Source organism: Aquarana catesbeiana, linkage group LG01 (assembly GCF_042186555.1).
Source record: "Aquarana catesbeiana isolate 2022-GZ linkage group LG01, ASM4218655v1, whole genome shotgun sequence".
Taxonomy (NCBI): Eukaryota; Metazoa; Chordata; class Amphibia; order Anura; family Ranidae; genus Aquarana; species Aquarana catesbeiana.
The window spans coordinates 170,991,658-171,006,116 of NC_133324.1; the positions used below are offsets into that span (position 1 = coordinate 170,991,658).

The following is a 14,459-nucleotide window of genomic DNA, read 5'->3' on the forward strand; positions in this document are numbered from 1 at the left end:
TTGAAATTTTCCACATTTTGTCATGTTACAACCAAAAAGTTAAATGTGTTTAATGGAATTTATGTGATTGACCAGCACAAAGTGGCACATAATTGTGAAATGGAAGGAAAATGCAGCATCATGAAGGCCAAGGAACACACCGGACAGGTCAGGGATGAAGTTGTGGAGAAGTTTAAAGCTGGGCTTAAGTTTTAAAAAAATATCCCAAGCTTTGAATATCTCACGGAGCACCGTTCAATCCATCATCTGAAAATGGAAAGGGTATGGCACGACTGCAAACCTACCAAGACTGGCCGTCCACCAAAGCAAAACGCTATGTGTGGCGGAAAACTAACACTGCACATCACCCTGAACACACCATTCCCACCGTGAAACATAGTGGTGGGCAGCATCATTTGTGGAGATGCCTTTCTTCAACAGGGACAGGAAAGCTGGTCAGATTTGATGGGAAGATTGGATGGAGCCAAATACAGGGCAATATGCAGCTTGCAGCTGTAATTGCAGCGAAAGGTGGTTCTACAAAGTATTGACTCAGGGGGGCGGAATACAAATGCACACCACACTTTTCACATATTTATTTGTAAAAAATGTTGAAACCCATTTATCATTTTCCTTTCACTTCACAATTATGTGCCACTTTGTGTTGGTCTATCACATAAAATACATTCACATTTTTGGTTGTAACTTGACAAAGTGTGGAGAATTTTAAGGGTATGAATACTTTTTCAAGGCCCTATATGCAATATATTACTTTGGAGTATTACTTTAATTTGTACTTCAGTAGTAAGTAGATTTGTATCTGTAGTGTTCAATAACGTATTCTATGATCAAGATACTGTATATTATCATATGTTTTAGTTAACTACTTCTGAGGAAACTGCACAGTTTCCTGATTCATATATGGCATGTAAAGATTTAAGGTGCACTCCAACCAAAATTGAAAATGGAGTCTTACAAAACCGCCTGCCTTCTCAGGGTTTCAATTTTTTGTCCTTAATTTGCTGTAGTTCTTCAGTCCACACCACTGATTTTTGATCATATGTTGGTAATCTGGGAACACCTTTTGCTTTCTGGACTTAAAATCAGGAAGAATAATGCCGGTTGTAGGCTTCCTGCTATTTCTCACATGCATATGGACTTATTTACCTAAAGCAGGGGTAGGCAGCCTCGGCCCTCCAGCTGTGGTGAAACTACAAGTCCCATGAGACATTGCAAGACCCTGACAATCATGACTCCTAGAGGCAGAGGCATGATGGGATTTGTAGCTTCACCACAGCTGGAGTGCCGAGGTTGCCTACCCCTGACATAAAGTGTGCATCATTTGCAAAATCAACTGAATAATTTGGATGCAAAAAGCTTAAACGACATCTTTTGGATTTCCCCACAGTTATATGATGTATGACATTGGACCTAAATAAAATGTAACAGCCAATTATGTTTTTTTTTTTTTTTTAAATCTTCTTCTGGTAGTTATACCAAAATATCAAAATTTTGTGATTGTGCAAATCTAGCTGGGTACAGAGGCTGTTTACTTAACATGTTATGAGAAAATGGTGGGCTGAGGCTATTATGGACTTTCATGGTATCGTACAAAGGCTTGACATACACAAGGTAAATATAAAAATGTAATTTTATTCCAAAAGTAAGTTAAAACATACATACATCTAAAAAAGACACAACAAAATGTGTCCTAAACCATAAGCGCCACAAAATCACAGATGAAGTGACACAAGGGAATAACCATTGTCAACTTAGCACATACCATCTGTGTATTGGACGCTCAACATGTTTCGCAGATAAATCACTGCTTCTTCAGGAGCTTTTTATAATATTATTGAGCAAACATCACTTTTAATTCTATGAAATGAGAAAGAGAAAAAAAGAGGAAATAATTATAACATTTATAAATTTTGCAGATAATACAAACAAGTGTGGTAACATCCATTGCATGCAGTCTTACCCAGGACAAAGTCACATGCGTGGACCCATATAGTGCAAGTCTGTCCCAGTGAATGTGTCCCTCCATCTGTAATTTTATAGAGATTATTGTTTAGTGCACATTTTGTTGTGGGTTTTTTAGATGCATGTATGTTTTAACTTACTTTTGGAATAAAATTACATTTTTATATTTACCTTGTGTATGTCAAGCCTTTGTACGGTATCATGAAAGTCCACAATTGCCTCAGCCCACCATTTCAGGTGTGCTTGGTTGCTATAGGCATCACAGCAACACAGGTAAATTCCTTTTTTTTTCATTATCTAGACAGTACCCAAATCTGTAGTTAATGGTTGTGAGGATTTGTTGCAGCTGCTCCCATCGCAGGAAGAAGCAAGTATATAGAACGAGGGCTTCGTTTAGAGTTTGTTGGATTAGGTTTAGGTTGGGATTAAAGTTTAGTGTTAGCCATTTAAGCTGAAGTCCAGTTAGATTTAAAAAAAACACAATTTACAGTACATTTAAATTAATCACTAAAAATATATTTAGCACATTATCATGATTTCTAAAGTAAACCAAATCTTTTGTATCTACAGCTTTTATTAAACTAACATGTGGAAATCCTGCTATGAGTGTCCTTTTTCAGCTACTTCTATGTGTTGAGAGTACTCAGACCCTACCTTCCAATTTTGATCCTGTATTGTCTTCCTGTACCTTCAGTGGAGACTATAAGTGGCCATGGTGACTCTCATTGTGCAGGCATGTGCTGCCATTGCCACCTATAGGGCTTGTTCATGCATGCAGCAACCCCTGCTGCCGCTCTGAAAAGCTATCTGTGGTGGGCCATTTCTTAGAGGCGTTTACCAGGCAGTAAGAAGGGGCGATATGTTGTCTCCTTGCTGCCTGTTTTAACCCTGAAAATGGTAATCCACTGTGCCGCACGTGCTTGCAGGGCATTTAAGCATGGCCCCATTTACTTCAATAACATTTCAGAAATAAGCTAAACATCATAGCCGTGGCATATGTACAGCCCTGAGCAGCTGCAAACCCTTGTCCGGATGGGAGGTTGGGGGCAGTAAAACAGCTCAACCACCTGATTTTACTACTATCTGGTTGCCCTGCCTAAGCAATGATATTCAGTCACTGTTGGAGCAAGTATATGTGGACAGGAACTGGCTTTAGAGAGGCTGGATGAGGTTAGCTTTACTGAGATGGATGATAAGATAAGAAAGAAAAAAGGTGAAAACTTTTTTTTTTTTTTCTTTTTTTTTTTTTGTAATAAACTATGCTTTAACAAATTACATTTTTATCTCATTGAGGCTTTACAGCTGCTTAAAAGCAGTTTGTGTTCCATTATAAAATAATTAAATGCATTTTTATATACAACTAGCATAGCCTGTCTTGATATCAATCCCTTGTCACCCCTTACACAGCAGTGTTCAACCTGGGAAAGAGAGGGCCAGCACTGGGAGGTAGTAAGGTTCTGCTGCGTGTGCTGACAGGGAAGAGAAAAGCATTAGCAGATTTAATGACTTACCAGTGTGTTCCTGTTCCCTCATTGTGCAATCAGCAGGACATGGTTGGAGAGGTGACATCACTGTATTCTTTAACATAGAAAATGGTGTTAGACCCCAGTGCCTGTGTTTTTGGCAGAGGTGTTTGAAACATTAAAGTTGCTGTATAAAATAGAATTGCAAATCCTGAGCTGGAATAGACAGTTTACATTTGTGTATCTCAGTGAAATGGCCGTTTGCCTGGAGTTCAGCTGTTTGCATAGAGCAGTAATAGCATTTTAAAACAGGACCTCATTAGACTCTAGGCCAGTGTTAATCAATCCTTTTCCAGTCAAGGCAGCCTTTAAAATTATGGACAGTCTTGAGGCACCCCATTCTAAAATGTAAAAACTATTCTGATAATATTATATATATAATGATATGATGATAATATTTACATAATGCAGCAACATCAATACATGCAGAACACCCAACGTCAAAAGGTGATTTATTCTTCCAAAGCAAAAAACACTTTTGCAAACTGGTACTAACTAGTATTTCAATATTTCTCTTCTCCCTCGGTTTTTCTCCATCACTTAGCTAATGAAACCCCAAAGCTGATTCAGAGAGGCAAGGGAGGGTCAAAAGATGATATGCAGGCAACTGACCTTCTCCTTATCAACTGATGATGTCATTGGTCGTTGGCAGCTAGAAGGTTGTAATGATGTACAATGAAAACCTGTGGCTTTGTATAACTAAAAGGCAGGTTTCATCCACCCACCAGCTTGTATACAATTTTGGGACAATTTTTAGGCATTTTGCCAAGGCACCCCTGGAGAAACCTCAAGGCACCCTGGTTGAAAAAGGCTGCTCTAGGCTATAGACTTATATGCTTATGTTGCTGCAAAATCTTGACAGCCTGCCATCCTAATGTAAAAAAGCAGCAGGTGGAAACCTGACTTTAGTGTTTTTGTGATCTTAGATAATAAATTCACAGTACATGCAGCTAGAGAGGTAAGAGCTAGCTTGTTTTAAAGCTTTTATACTGCCAATCGACAATGTGAAAATGATTTCATTTCCATTGTCCAGACACAGGTGCTGTCTGAGGGTAGAGTGTAAAAATATAAGTTTAAGATTTAAGTTAATATTGGAGGAGGTAAAAAATTAAGAAATTATTCTAGAGCTTACACAGTCTTGACATTCAAAGATGTAAATTTTTCTGGCTCTTGCACTTACTGTCCCTGTCATTTTTATTTTAACTCATTAAGGTGAAGAGGCCTTTTCAAAACTGGGCCAGGAATTCTTTACTTCTTTAGACAACTCAATCAAAAAATGTGGAGAACAAAGGGATCGATCTGTTTTTGAAATAGAAAGATTAAAACAAGAAATGAATCAAGCATTAGATGCCGTCAGAAGTTTAAAGATGGAGAGGAAGCAAAAAGGAAGTTCGTCCAATGATCAGTCAGCAAAATCAGAGGGAGAAAATACAGATGGGAGGGGGCAGCCACCTGTCAGTTACACTCAAGAGACAGGAGATATCACCTCTCAGGTGTCTGCACTCAGAAGAAAGAACTCCCTCGCGATTCCTAATGAGAAGGAAACATCAGAGAGACAGTCTTTACAACAGAGTCAAAACTCTGGATCAGCACGTCAAAGAAGCAAAAGCCTCCAAAGGAGCAAAAGTGTAAAAATGCAGCCTTCCTGGCAAGTTTAATCAAAATATTTAATGATGATGACAATATATTATAATTATTACATTACTGTAGACAGATCTATTTTAGCAACTTTTACATAGTGCACTAATAGTGTCCCAGGTTGCTGATATGCATGGGCTCTCATCCACTATTTCTGCTTTACATTTGGTCCTTCTTACACATCCCCAAATTTAGTAGGGAAAATCTGATATGGTGCTTCTACTGTTCATATTTTAATGTCTCAGCTCCAGGTAAATTTTGCATTTAATTACATAGCACAGTTCAGTGAAGTAATCAAATGATCCAGGTTACATGACCTGTGCAATCTGATTTTATTGGGTAGCTAGTTTGAGAATATGACATGACAGATTTGATACTATGTTATGGCAACTACATTTATTGTTATAAAAGTTATCTTTTGTGGTCATAGCAACATTTCAGAAATTATAGTACTTTGCAGACTACCTCATACATTCACATTGTTCAAGACCTTCAAGAGTAGATAGTCCCTTGAATTCCTAGAAATGGCGCAGACACTCTTTAGAAGCGTGTCTCGAGCCTGTACTACAAATGGTGCTGCGTGTGACAAACCCATGCATTTGTTGGGGATATGTACAGGAATTTGTCACAAAGATGCACCAGAATTGTTAGATGTGCACAAATTAAACACTACGGGGTGCAACGTATCAGCTCTTCACGCTACCCCTCAGAGAAGAACCTGATTAAAATATTATCCCATAAATTATACAGTAACATGCAAAGCAATTTACAACTCAAAGCATGAAAGGAATGTTAGGGGAGTTATCACACACACATACTCTGCTGCTTTCTATATCATCAATGTTCTCATAAAGTGTCAAAATTCTGCAACAACTGTTTGGTGTGCCTCTTATTGCAATAATACACAGGTCTCTCTGCTTTCCTACTTAACAAAGAGACCTCATTTGTCAGTGAAGAATAGAGTTGCCAATCTGATCTCCCATTTCAATAATTCAAATCATAGAAAATTGAGTACTGTCCGTGATACTTTTTTTATTTGCACTAACATACAATTTTTCAGGACAAGTTTTCAGGGTATGTCCCCTTCTTCAAGGTCCAAGCAGTACTGATTCACATATTTTTATGGCTGCTCCATTGTGTATACTCTCCTTCCTGGGTTTGTAAACAGCACTGAGCCTGAAGTGTCCATATCTTGGACATTCCAGCCACAGTGCATGTTCACCCCCTTGGTAGCTGTGCAGCCAACAGCATTCTATGAATGGATGGCTTATTGTCCAAATATGGCCACATCCATATTTGGGTAATGATGTCAGCCACCATCTCATCCTATTATTTACTTTCTGCTGTCAACTAGGGAATCTCCTTGCCACCAGTGCCTGTTTCCCTAGAGCAGAATGACAGTTTCCCAGAATCTGACATGTCGGTACTGTATGAAAATTAGCACACAGCTTTTATGAATTAGGTTCAGGCAATATTAAAGGGACCATACCACCAGAAAAGTGTTGTTATTGATTTTTTGCATTCCCTTGTGTGTATTAAAGGACAAATCAAGTTTACCAGTTTAACATTTTATAGAAAAATATATTTTATAAAAAACGTGGAGATCGATGAGCTAATATTAGGAATTGGGGACATGTATAAAGGTTAAATCTTAGATTCACTAAAAAAATGCAGCAAACGTTTGCTGGCAAATCCAAAATTCATCCATTTAAGAAGAATAATTTACATTTTTTTCTTGTTAAAGCAAACTAGTGCTTTAGGAAACAGTTTCAAAGTCTCAGCAAAGCAGGATAATTGGCACCACAAAAAGCTTAAGCTTATCTTCAATGTTAAAGTAGTATTAAACCCTTTAGCACTTTTTAGTTCAACTCATTGAGCACTAAAAAAACAAGCCCAGTAAACTGTAAAAATTCTTACCCTGGCACTTTACAAATTCAATGCTGCTGGCTCCCTCACACTCAGTGCTGCTTCCCTGAACTCCCTGTCTTCACAGGTGAGATTTAACGGTGGACAGTGCAGTTTCCAGGTAGGAGAACAAGGGAGGAGCAGGGGGTGCCTTGCCATCTTGGGCTACGGGGTTGTACATTTCTATTGATTCACACAGTGTAGGGAGATACAACTCTAGTCCCTGAATGTGTGTAGAGTAGCTCCATAGGATGTTTCAGGAGAAAGGTATCATGGCTGTGGCATGGCTCCCTCAATGGACGGCACGTCGTCCATCGAGAGCGCAGTGCGCATGCGTTGGTGAGGTCACCGGCTGCTACTACTATAGTAAATATCTCTTAAACTGTGCACGTTGGGAAGATATTTACTGTACGTACAGGTAAGCCTTATATTAGGCTTTCCTGTAGGTACAAGTAAACAAGGTGGGCTTTACTACTACTTTAGTATAGTATATTAGTAAGCGAGTAAATCAGTTGCTGAAAGTGCTTTTATTTAATTTTAACCTTTTTTTAAATCACATACCCAGAACACGCATGCTTTTAATGAGAAAGTATGAAAAGTATCAGTCCTCCTTGCTTCTATAGTTAATCCAAGACAGCTATTTAGAGTATTGAAGCCAAAGCATTAAAATGACAGCTAGGCAAATAATCAGTCACCAGACCTGAATGCTGTCACATGGGGCAGGTAAGGAATGCTTAGCCTTATGTAATGTCAGTATTTGTATAGGTCTTTTGCTGAGGTTTACACCAACACTGAAGGAACATCCTTAAAACTTGTGGTGCCCACTGTGCAGCATTATTACTTCAAACATTTGGAGTAAGGAAATACTGTTTTTATTGATTCCATATGAAGAACATTTTATTTTCTATGTCCTCATTCAGCTCACATGCAATAACAATTCATTAGGATTTTTTTATCTCTATATTTGCATGTCCTGGTGTTCTACATGATAAGTTTAAATCTGGCGAACGCTTCTAAAGCCATGCCTGTCAATATGCCTGTATATGTCTTTCTTTTATATTTATAGTCTTCATTTACCACTTGTTATTAATTGACAACTATTTATGCCATAATTTGTGAAATTCAGTTGAACAGACTATTATAGCCTGTAGTTCTATATTATATATCTTTGATTCAGATTATTAATCGCTTCAGCCCCGGAAGATTTTACCCCCTTCCTGACCAGAGCACTTTTTACAATTGTTCGACGTTGTACCCAAACAAAATTTGCATCCTTTTTTTTCCAAAAATAGAGCTTTCTTTTGGTGGTATTTGATCACCTCTACAGTTTTATTTTTTGTGCTATAAACAAAAAAAGAGCGACGATTTTGAAAAAAAAAAACAATATTTTTAACTTTTCTCTATAATAAATATCCCCAAATTTAAAAAAAACAAAACAAATTTCTTCATCAGTTTAGGTCAATATTTATTCTTTCACATATTTTTGGTAAAAAAAAAAAAAATTGCAATAAGCGTATATTGATTAGTTTGCGCAAAAGTTATAGCATCCACAAACTATGGGAAAGATTTGTGGCATTTTTATTTATTTATTTATTTTTTTACTAGTAATGGCGGTGATCTGCGATTTTTAACGGTATTACGACGGACAGATCAGACACTTTTGACACTTTTTTGGGACCATTAACAATTATACAGCGATCAGTGCTATAAATATGCACTGATTACCTTGTAAATGTCACTAGCAGGGAAGGGGTTAACACTAGGGGGCGATCAAGGGGTTAACTGTGTGTTCTAACTGTGTGGGGATGGGAGCGATTAGGAGAGGAGACAAATTATTTTTCCTACTTAGGAACAAACGATATGGCTCCTTTCCTCTGATAGCACAGGGATTTGTGTGTTTACACACACAAATCCCTGTGCTGGCGCTCATGCACGCGATCGCACGTGGCCAACAGCGATCGTTCCTGCCGGCCAAGTGCCCTCTGGTGGCCGAAAAGTGGAAGGACGTACCAGTACAGGGTTTCGCCCAGGGGAGCCATTCTGCCGCAGTATGTCTGTGTGAGCCGGACAGGAACCAGTTAAAAAAGGTTTCCCAAGTATTTGAAGTAAAAAGCAAAAAGATATATCCCCATTCAATAGAGTCATAATGCCAACAGCCCCAGTCTGCTTGTTAGTTTGGAATAGCCCCAGGAAGATAAAGTTCTCAGAGCTGCCCAGAAATGTTTTCAAGACCGTTGATTGGCAGAGATCCAAAGTAGTGAAGCCCAATTTCTAGAATTACAGGCAGTCCCCGGGTTACAAACAAGATAGGGTCTGTAGGTTTGCTCCTAAGTTCCTGAATCCTGTTCCTGAATATGTTTGTAAGTCGGAACAGGTACAATATTTGAAGTTTCGCTCCAGCCAAAAAAAAAATATTTTTAAGCTTTTTGGATAGCATAGGGAAGGGTTAACACCCCTGTAGCGTTTGTTTTGCTGCCTATGCCCCGTTCAGAAGATTTCACCTCACTTTTTGTCCCAATGACAATTGGATTTTGAAGATTTTTGTTGGTTGTGGAAGCAAGCCTTGGTGATAAAGCATCAGTGGAGGTACCTTTTCCCCATAATAGCTCTTACAGGAGTGAATTTCCCTTCCTAGGTCTAGATTTCCTCTCACTTCCTGTTGTCTCCCTCCATTTATAAGTAGAAGTCGTTTGTAAGTCGGATGTTTGTAACTAGGGGACCACCTGTACTTATTTTCCATTTAATTTGTTTGATAAAAATTATTAATAAATAAAAAACAAAGTTAAAGAGCCTAATCATAGCTATGTCCCTTTATCTTTCCACACTATTTCCAAGCAGTGCTTGAATTTTCCAGTGCTGGTAAACTGCTTAAACAATGCATTGTTTTTAATAGGGTTTGTTCACATCATTGTGAAGAGGAATATTGAAAGAATGAATGCTGCATTTTCAGAGCAGTTTTTCCATTATAATCTAAAACAGTACTTGCAAAATGCTGTAAAATGTTTATTACAAGCAATTGCACAGGAAATGGCATCCCAAGTGCCTGTAAATCAAAACACTTGCGAAAATGCAACTCATTATTTTGAAATCTAAAATTAAAGTATATCTAAAGTCAAAAGTTTTTGTGTGTTTTGAGTAAATTAAGAGGATGCTTAAAACGCCTGTATTTTTTTTTTGTGTAGAACAGGAAGTGATAGAAAATCTCTCCAGAGTAAAAATCCTTGGAAAAATGTTTAAATTCTTCATAACTTACAGACTTGCTGATAATGACTACCAGCTCAAATAGAGAGAGTGAATCTCCCCAGCAGGGGCATAGAGAGCCCTGGCAGGGGTTCTAATCTCTCACCACTCTATTCAAAAACTAAATGGCTTTGGATACAATTTAAAGGAGAACTAAAGCCTATTTTCCTCTTTTATTATGTAACCTGTTCTTACATACTAAATGCTTGTAATTTAATCTCTAAAATTGTTTAATAAAAATGTATTTGACCATAAAGGAAAACTAAAGCAAAACTGTTTTCATTTTGGGTAGAATAAGGGAGGGTTATAATCCCTTTCAGGTTTTGTTGGTCATCTCTGTCCCACTGGGGAGGTTTCCCTTCATTTCCTGTTCAATAGCCACAACAGAAGGTGAGAGGAAGTCCCTCTAAATTAGAAGAAATCACTGTTAGTTACCAGTGGTGTTACTGGAACTATTGAAAGATTTCCCCTCTACTCCTGTTCTGGTGACCACTCAAAATTTGGGATTTTGGGATTTTCTTAACTTTCTGTTTTGGTGATAACTGTTACCAGGACAAATAGAGAAGGTGAATTTCCCAGATAGGGACACAGCAATAAAAATTTGACAGGCGTTCTAATTCATCTAAAACTAAAAGAATAACATTTCTCAGTTACATTTTGGCCCTTTCCCATCTACAATCTGTTGATTAACACTCCCCTGCACAATGCTTTCTGCTGAAGATAGGTTATTCTAATTCTTCCTTTTACCAACTGACACTTGGCACAGTTGCTAGCTGTCAAACCAAGGTGTCACTTACATTTAGAAACCAATCAAATTGTTTTGCAAATATGTAATTATTGTGTCAGCAATGACAGAATGAGCATAATGATCACATTTCTTTATGCTGAAAAAAGGTTCAGCTTGCAGAGGCCACTATAGTCTGTAGAGGGCAGTGTGCCTCTGTTTTTAATACCGTAATTGTGCGATACAGTTGCAGTGTTAACATAATGTATAGTAATTAAAAATGTTAGACAAAAATATTTAAATATTTTTTTTTTATCAGTCACTTGTAATAATAGCCAATCATAATAAAAAAAACATTGTACTAACTTAAATGCTTATTTTTCTTTATTAAATAAATCTAAATATTTTAAGATAAGAAAATTATTTATAGACTTCTAGTCAAATTAATCAATGCGTACTTGTGCTGCTGAAATCGGCCTAAGCTTCAAAGACCTCTGGTCATGGAAGGGTTCATGTTGTGAATGAATGTGTTTCATAGCCTGTCATCTTTAAGGATTGCTGATGTGATCAAATTTTCCCAGTTTTTTCTTTCTCTGTAGATGTATCTGCAAATTTTCTGTAATGTAGAATGCTAGGTTCAAGATGACGGGACCTATTTCCAGACATTTCAATCTAGAGGAAAATGTGAATGGTTTTATTTAATTTTGAAAATGATTATATATTCATAAATTATATTTTTAAATAAATGATTATTGATTTTCCTGAGTTTCATCCGTCATTCTCAGCACCATAAAACATACAGGAGGAGATTTACAAAAACTGGAGTGTGCACATTCTGGTGCAGCTCTTCATAGAAACCAATCAGGTTCCAGGTTTTATTGTGAAAGCTTAATTGAACAAGCTGAAGTTAGAAGCTGATTGGCTACCATGCACAGGTGCACCAGATTCTGAGTGCACCAGTTATAGTAAATTTACCCCACAGTTGTCTATAAAATGCAAGTATCCAGATGTTGAGTGTAAAAAAATGTAATGACAACATTCATAAGAACATTTTGTGTAATACTGTTATTTGGTCTCATATACTTCAAGCACAATTGACTGTGTAAATTGTATCAACTTAATTCAAATAATCAATCATTGTGTAAATGTTTTTAACGCCTTTGTTCTGTACTAAGTTGGTATCAATATATGTGGGAAAGTTGATTAAGGAGAGTATAATTATAATGGCTAAAGACCGCTACACAATAGCCGTTTAACCTCCATTTCCTTTAACCTATTGTAGCATGTTCAATAGGTTACATCTAAGAGGGGTTTGAATCATTCTTACAAAATAAAACTATTTACAGTTAAGAATACATAGTAGAATGTTGGGCCATTAATTTCTTTGATTGCCAGTAATGGCGAGAAAGGAATTTTTTTCTGTTCCAGCAAATTGGACAATGGCTTCAATGACCATTTTTGCCATTTTTTTTCTAGTGTTTTTCAAGATGTAAGGTAAACATAACAGCATGTTTCCTGGACTTCCTCACTTCCTATCATGGTATATTGTTAAACTGATGCAATCCAAAACCTAACCAAACTATTCATTAATATATAATTAGGAAGCAGCGTATGTACCCAAAAGTGACTTGGTATCAGCCTCTTACAGTCCTTTGTACAGCAGAGCTGAGTGGGAGAGGATGAAGCAGCACAAGGAGCAAATCAGTTTATGTGCTGACAAAGCGTATGCTGGTAGAAGGAATAAGTAAAGTGACACGTGGGCTCATAAATATACTACTTCTGCTTCACTGTCCAGTCATAGATGGGTCCAGTCTTGACCTGGGCTCAAAGAGAGTGGGCTGAATGATGCTGACCACCATTAAGCCCAAAAGATTTAGGACATCCTGTGGCAAAAAGGTACGGCAGATGACAGCTGTAGTTTGAAAGCCTATGTGTTTTGGTTTTTTTTATTGTACCTTTTTATTAGCTAATTATTTATTTTTGTTTTTATTTTTGGCTGGGGTTCTGCTTTAATACTGAATTCTGTGTAGGCAGTAATATATACAGTATCTCACAAAAGTTAGTACACCCATCACATTTTTGTAAATATTTTATTATATTTTTTCATGTGACAACATTAAAGAAATTACACTTTGCTACAATGTAAAGTAGTGAATGTACAGCTTGTATAACAGTGTAAATTTGCTGTCCCCTCAAAATAACCCAAGACACAGCCATTAATATCTAAACTGCTGGCAACAAAATGTCCAATTTGGGCCCAATAACCCATTTTCCCTCCCCAGTGTCATGTGACTTGTTAGTGTTACAAGGTCTCAGGTGTGAATGGGGAGCAGGTGTGTTAAATTTTGTGTTATCGATCTCACTCTTTCATACCGGTCACTGGAAGTTCAACATGGCACCTCATGGCAAAGAACTCTCTGAGGATGTGAAAAAAAGAATTGTTGCTCTACATAAAGATGGCCTAGGCTATAAGAAGATTGCCAAGACCCTGAAACTGAGCTGCAGCACGATGGGCAAGACCATACAGCCTTTTAACAGGACAGATTCCACTCAGAACAGGTCTCGCCATGGTCGACCAAAGAAGTTGAGTGCACGTGCTCAGTGTCCTATCCAGAGGTTGTCTTTGGGAAATAGACGTATGGGTGCTGCCAGCATTGCTGCAGAGGTTGAAGGGCTGGGGGGGGATCAGCCTGTCAGTGCTCAGACCATACACCACACACTGCATCAAATTGGTCTGCATGGCTGTCGTCCCAGAAGGAAGCCTCTTCTAAAGATAATGCACAAGAAAGCCTGCAAACAGTTTGCTGAAGACCAGCAGACTAAGGGCATGGATTACTGTAACTATGTCCTGTGGTCTGATGAGACCCAGATAAACTTATTTGGTTCAGATGGTGTCAAGCGAGAAGAGTACAAAGACACGTGTGTCTTGCCTACAGTCAAGCATGGTGGTGGGAGTGTCATGGTCTGGGGCTGCATGAGTGCTGCCGGCACTGGGGAGCTACAGTTCATTGAGGGAACCATGAATGTCAACATGTACGGTGACATACTGAAGCAGAGCATGATCCCCTCCCTTCGGAGACTGGGCTGCAGGGCAGTATTCCAACATGATAATGACCCCAAACACACCTCCAACATGACCACTGCCTTTCTAAAGAAGCTGAGAGTAAAGTTGATGGACTGACTAAGCATGTCTCCAGACCTAAACCCTATTGAGCATCCCTATTTTGCATACACAAAATAACAGTAAAAACATACAATTTGAGAATAATAATAGGAATTATGTGTTTAATTTTGGGTTGATTTTTGATTAATGGTTTAATTAAAATAAAACTTTAGACAAACTTTTTTTGTGGAAAGAGTAAGGAGGGGGTTATAACCCTTGTCCTTTCTTTTTGCCAAGTGTGTTCCTTTGGGGAGATTTACCTTTACTTCCTGTCCCATTCCCAAAAAAGGAAATGAGAAAAAAT

At 37.9% G+C, this 14,459-nt stretch overlaps 1 protein-coding gene across 1 annotated transcript in view; it reads left to right on the forward strand.

Annotated features, from left to right (window-relative positions):
- LOC141137152 (uncharacterized) overlaps window positions 1-11,757 on the forward strand; it is a 184,350-nt gene extending 172,593 nt beyond the window's left edge. The window contains exon 13 of the mRNA XM_073624561.1: window positions 4,698-11,757. Within this exon, the coding sequence (XP_073480662.1) occupies window positions 4,698-5,143 (446 nt within the window). The 3' untranslated portion in view covers window positions 5,144-11,757. The remainder of the gene's footprint in view (window positions 1-4,697) is intronic.
- Window positions 11,758-14,459: the final 2,702 nt, after the last annotated feature.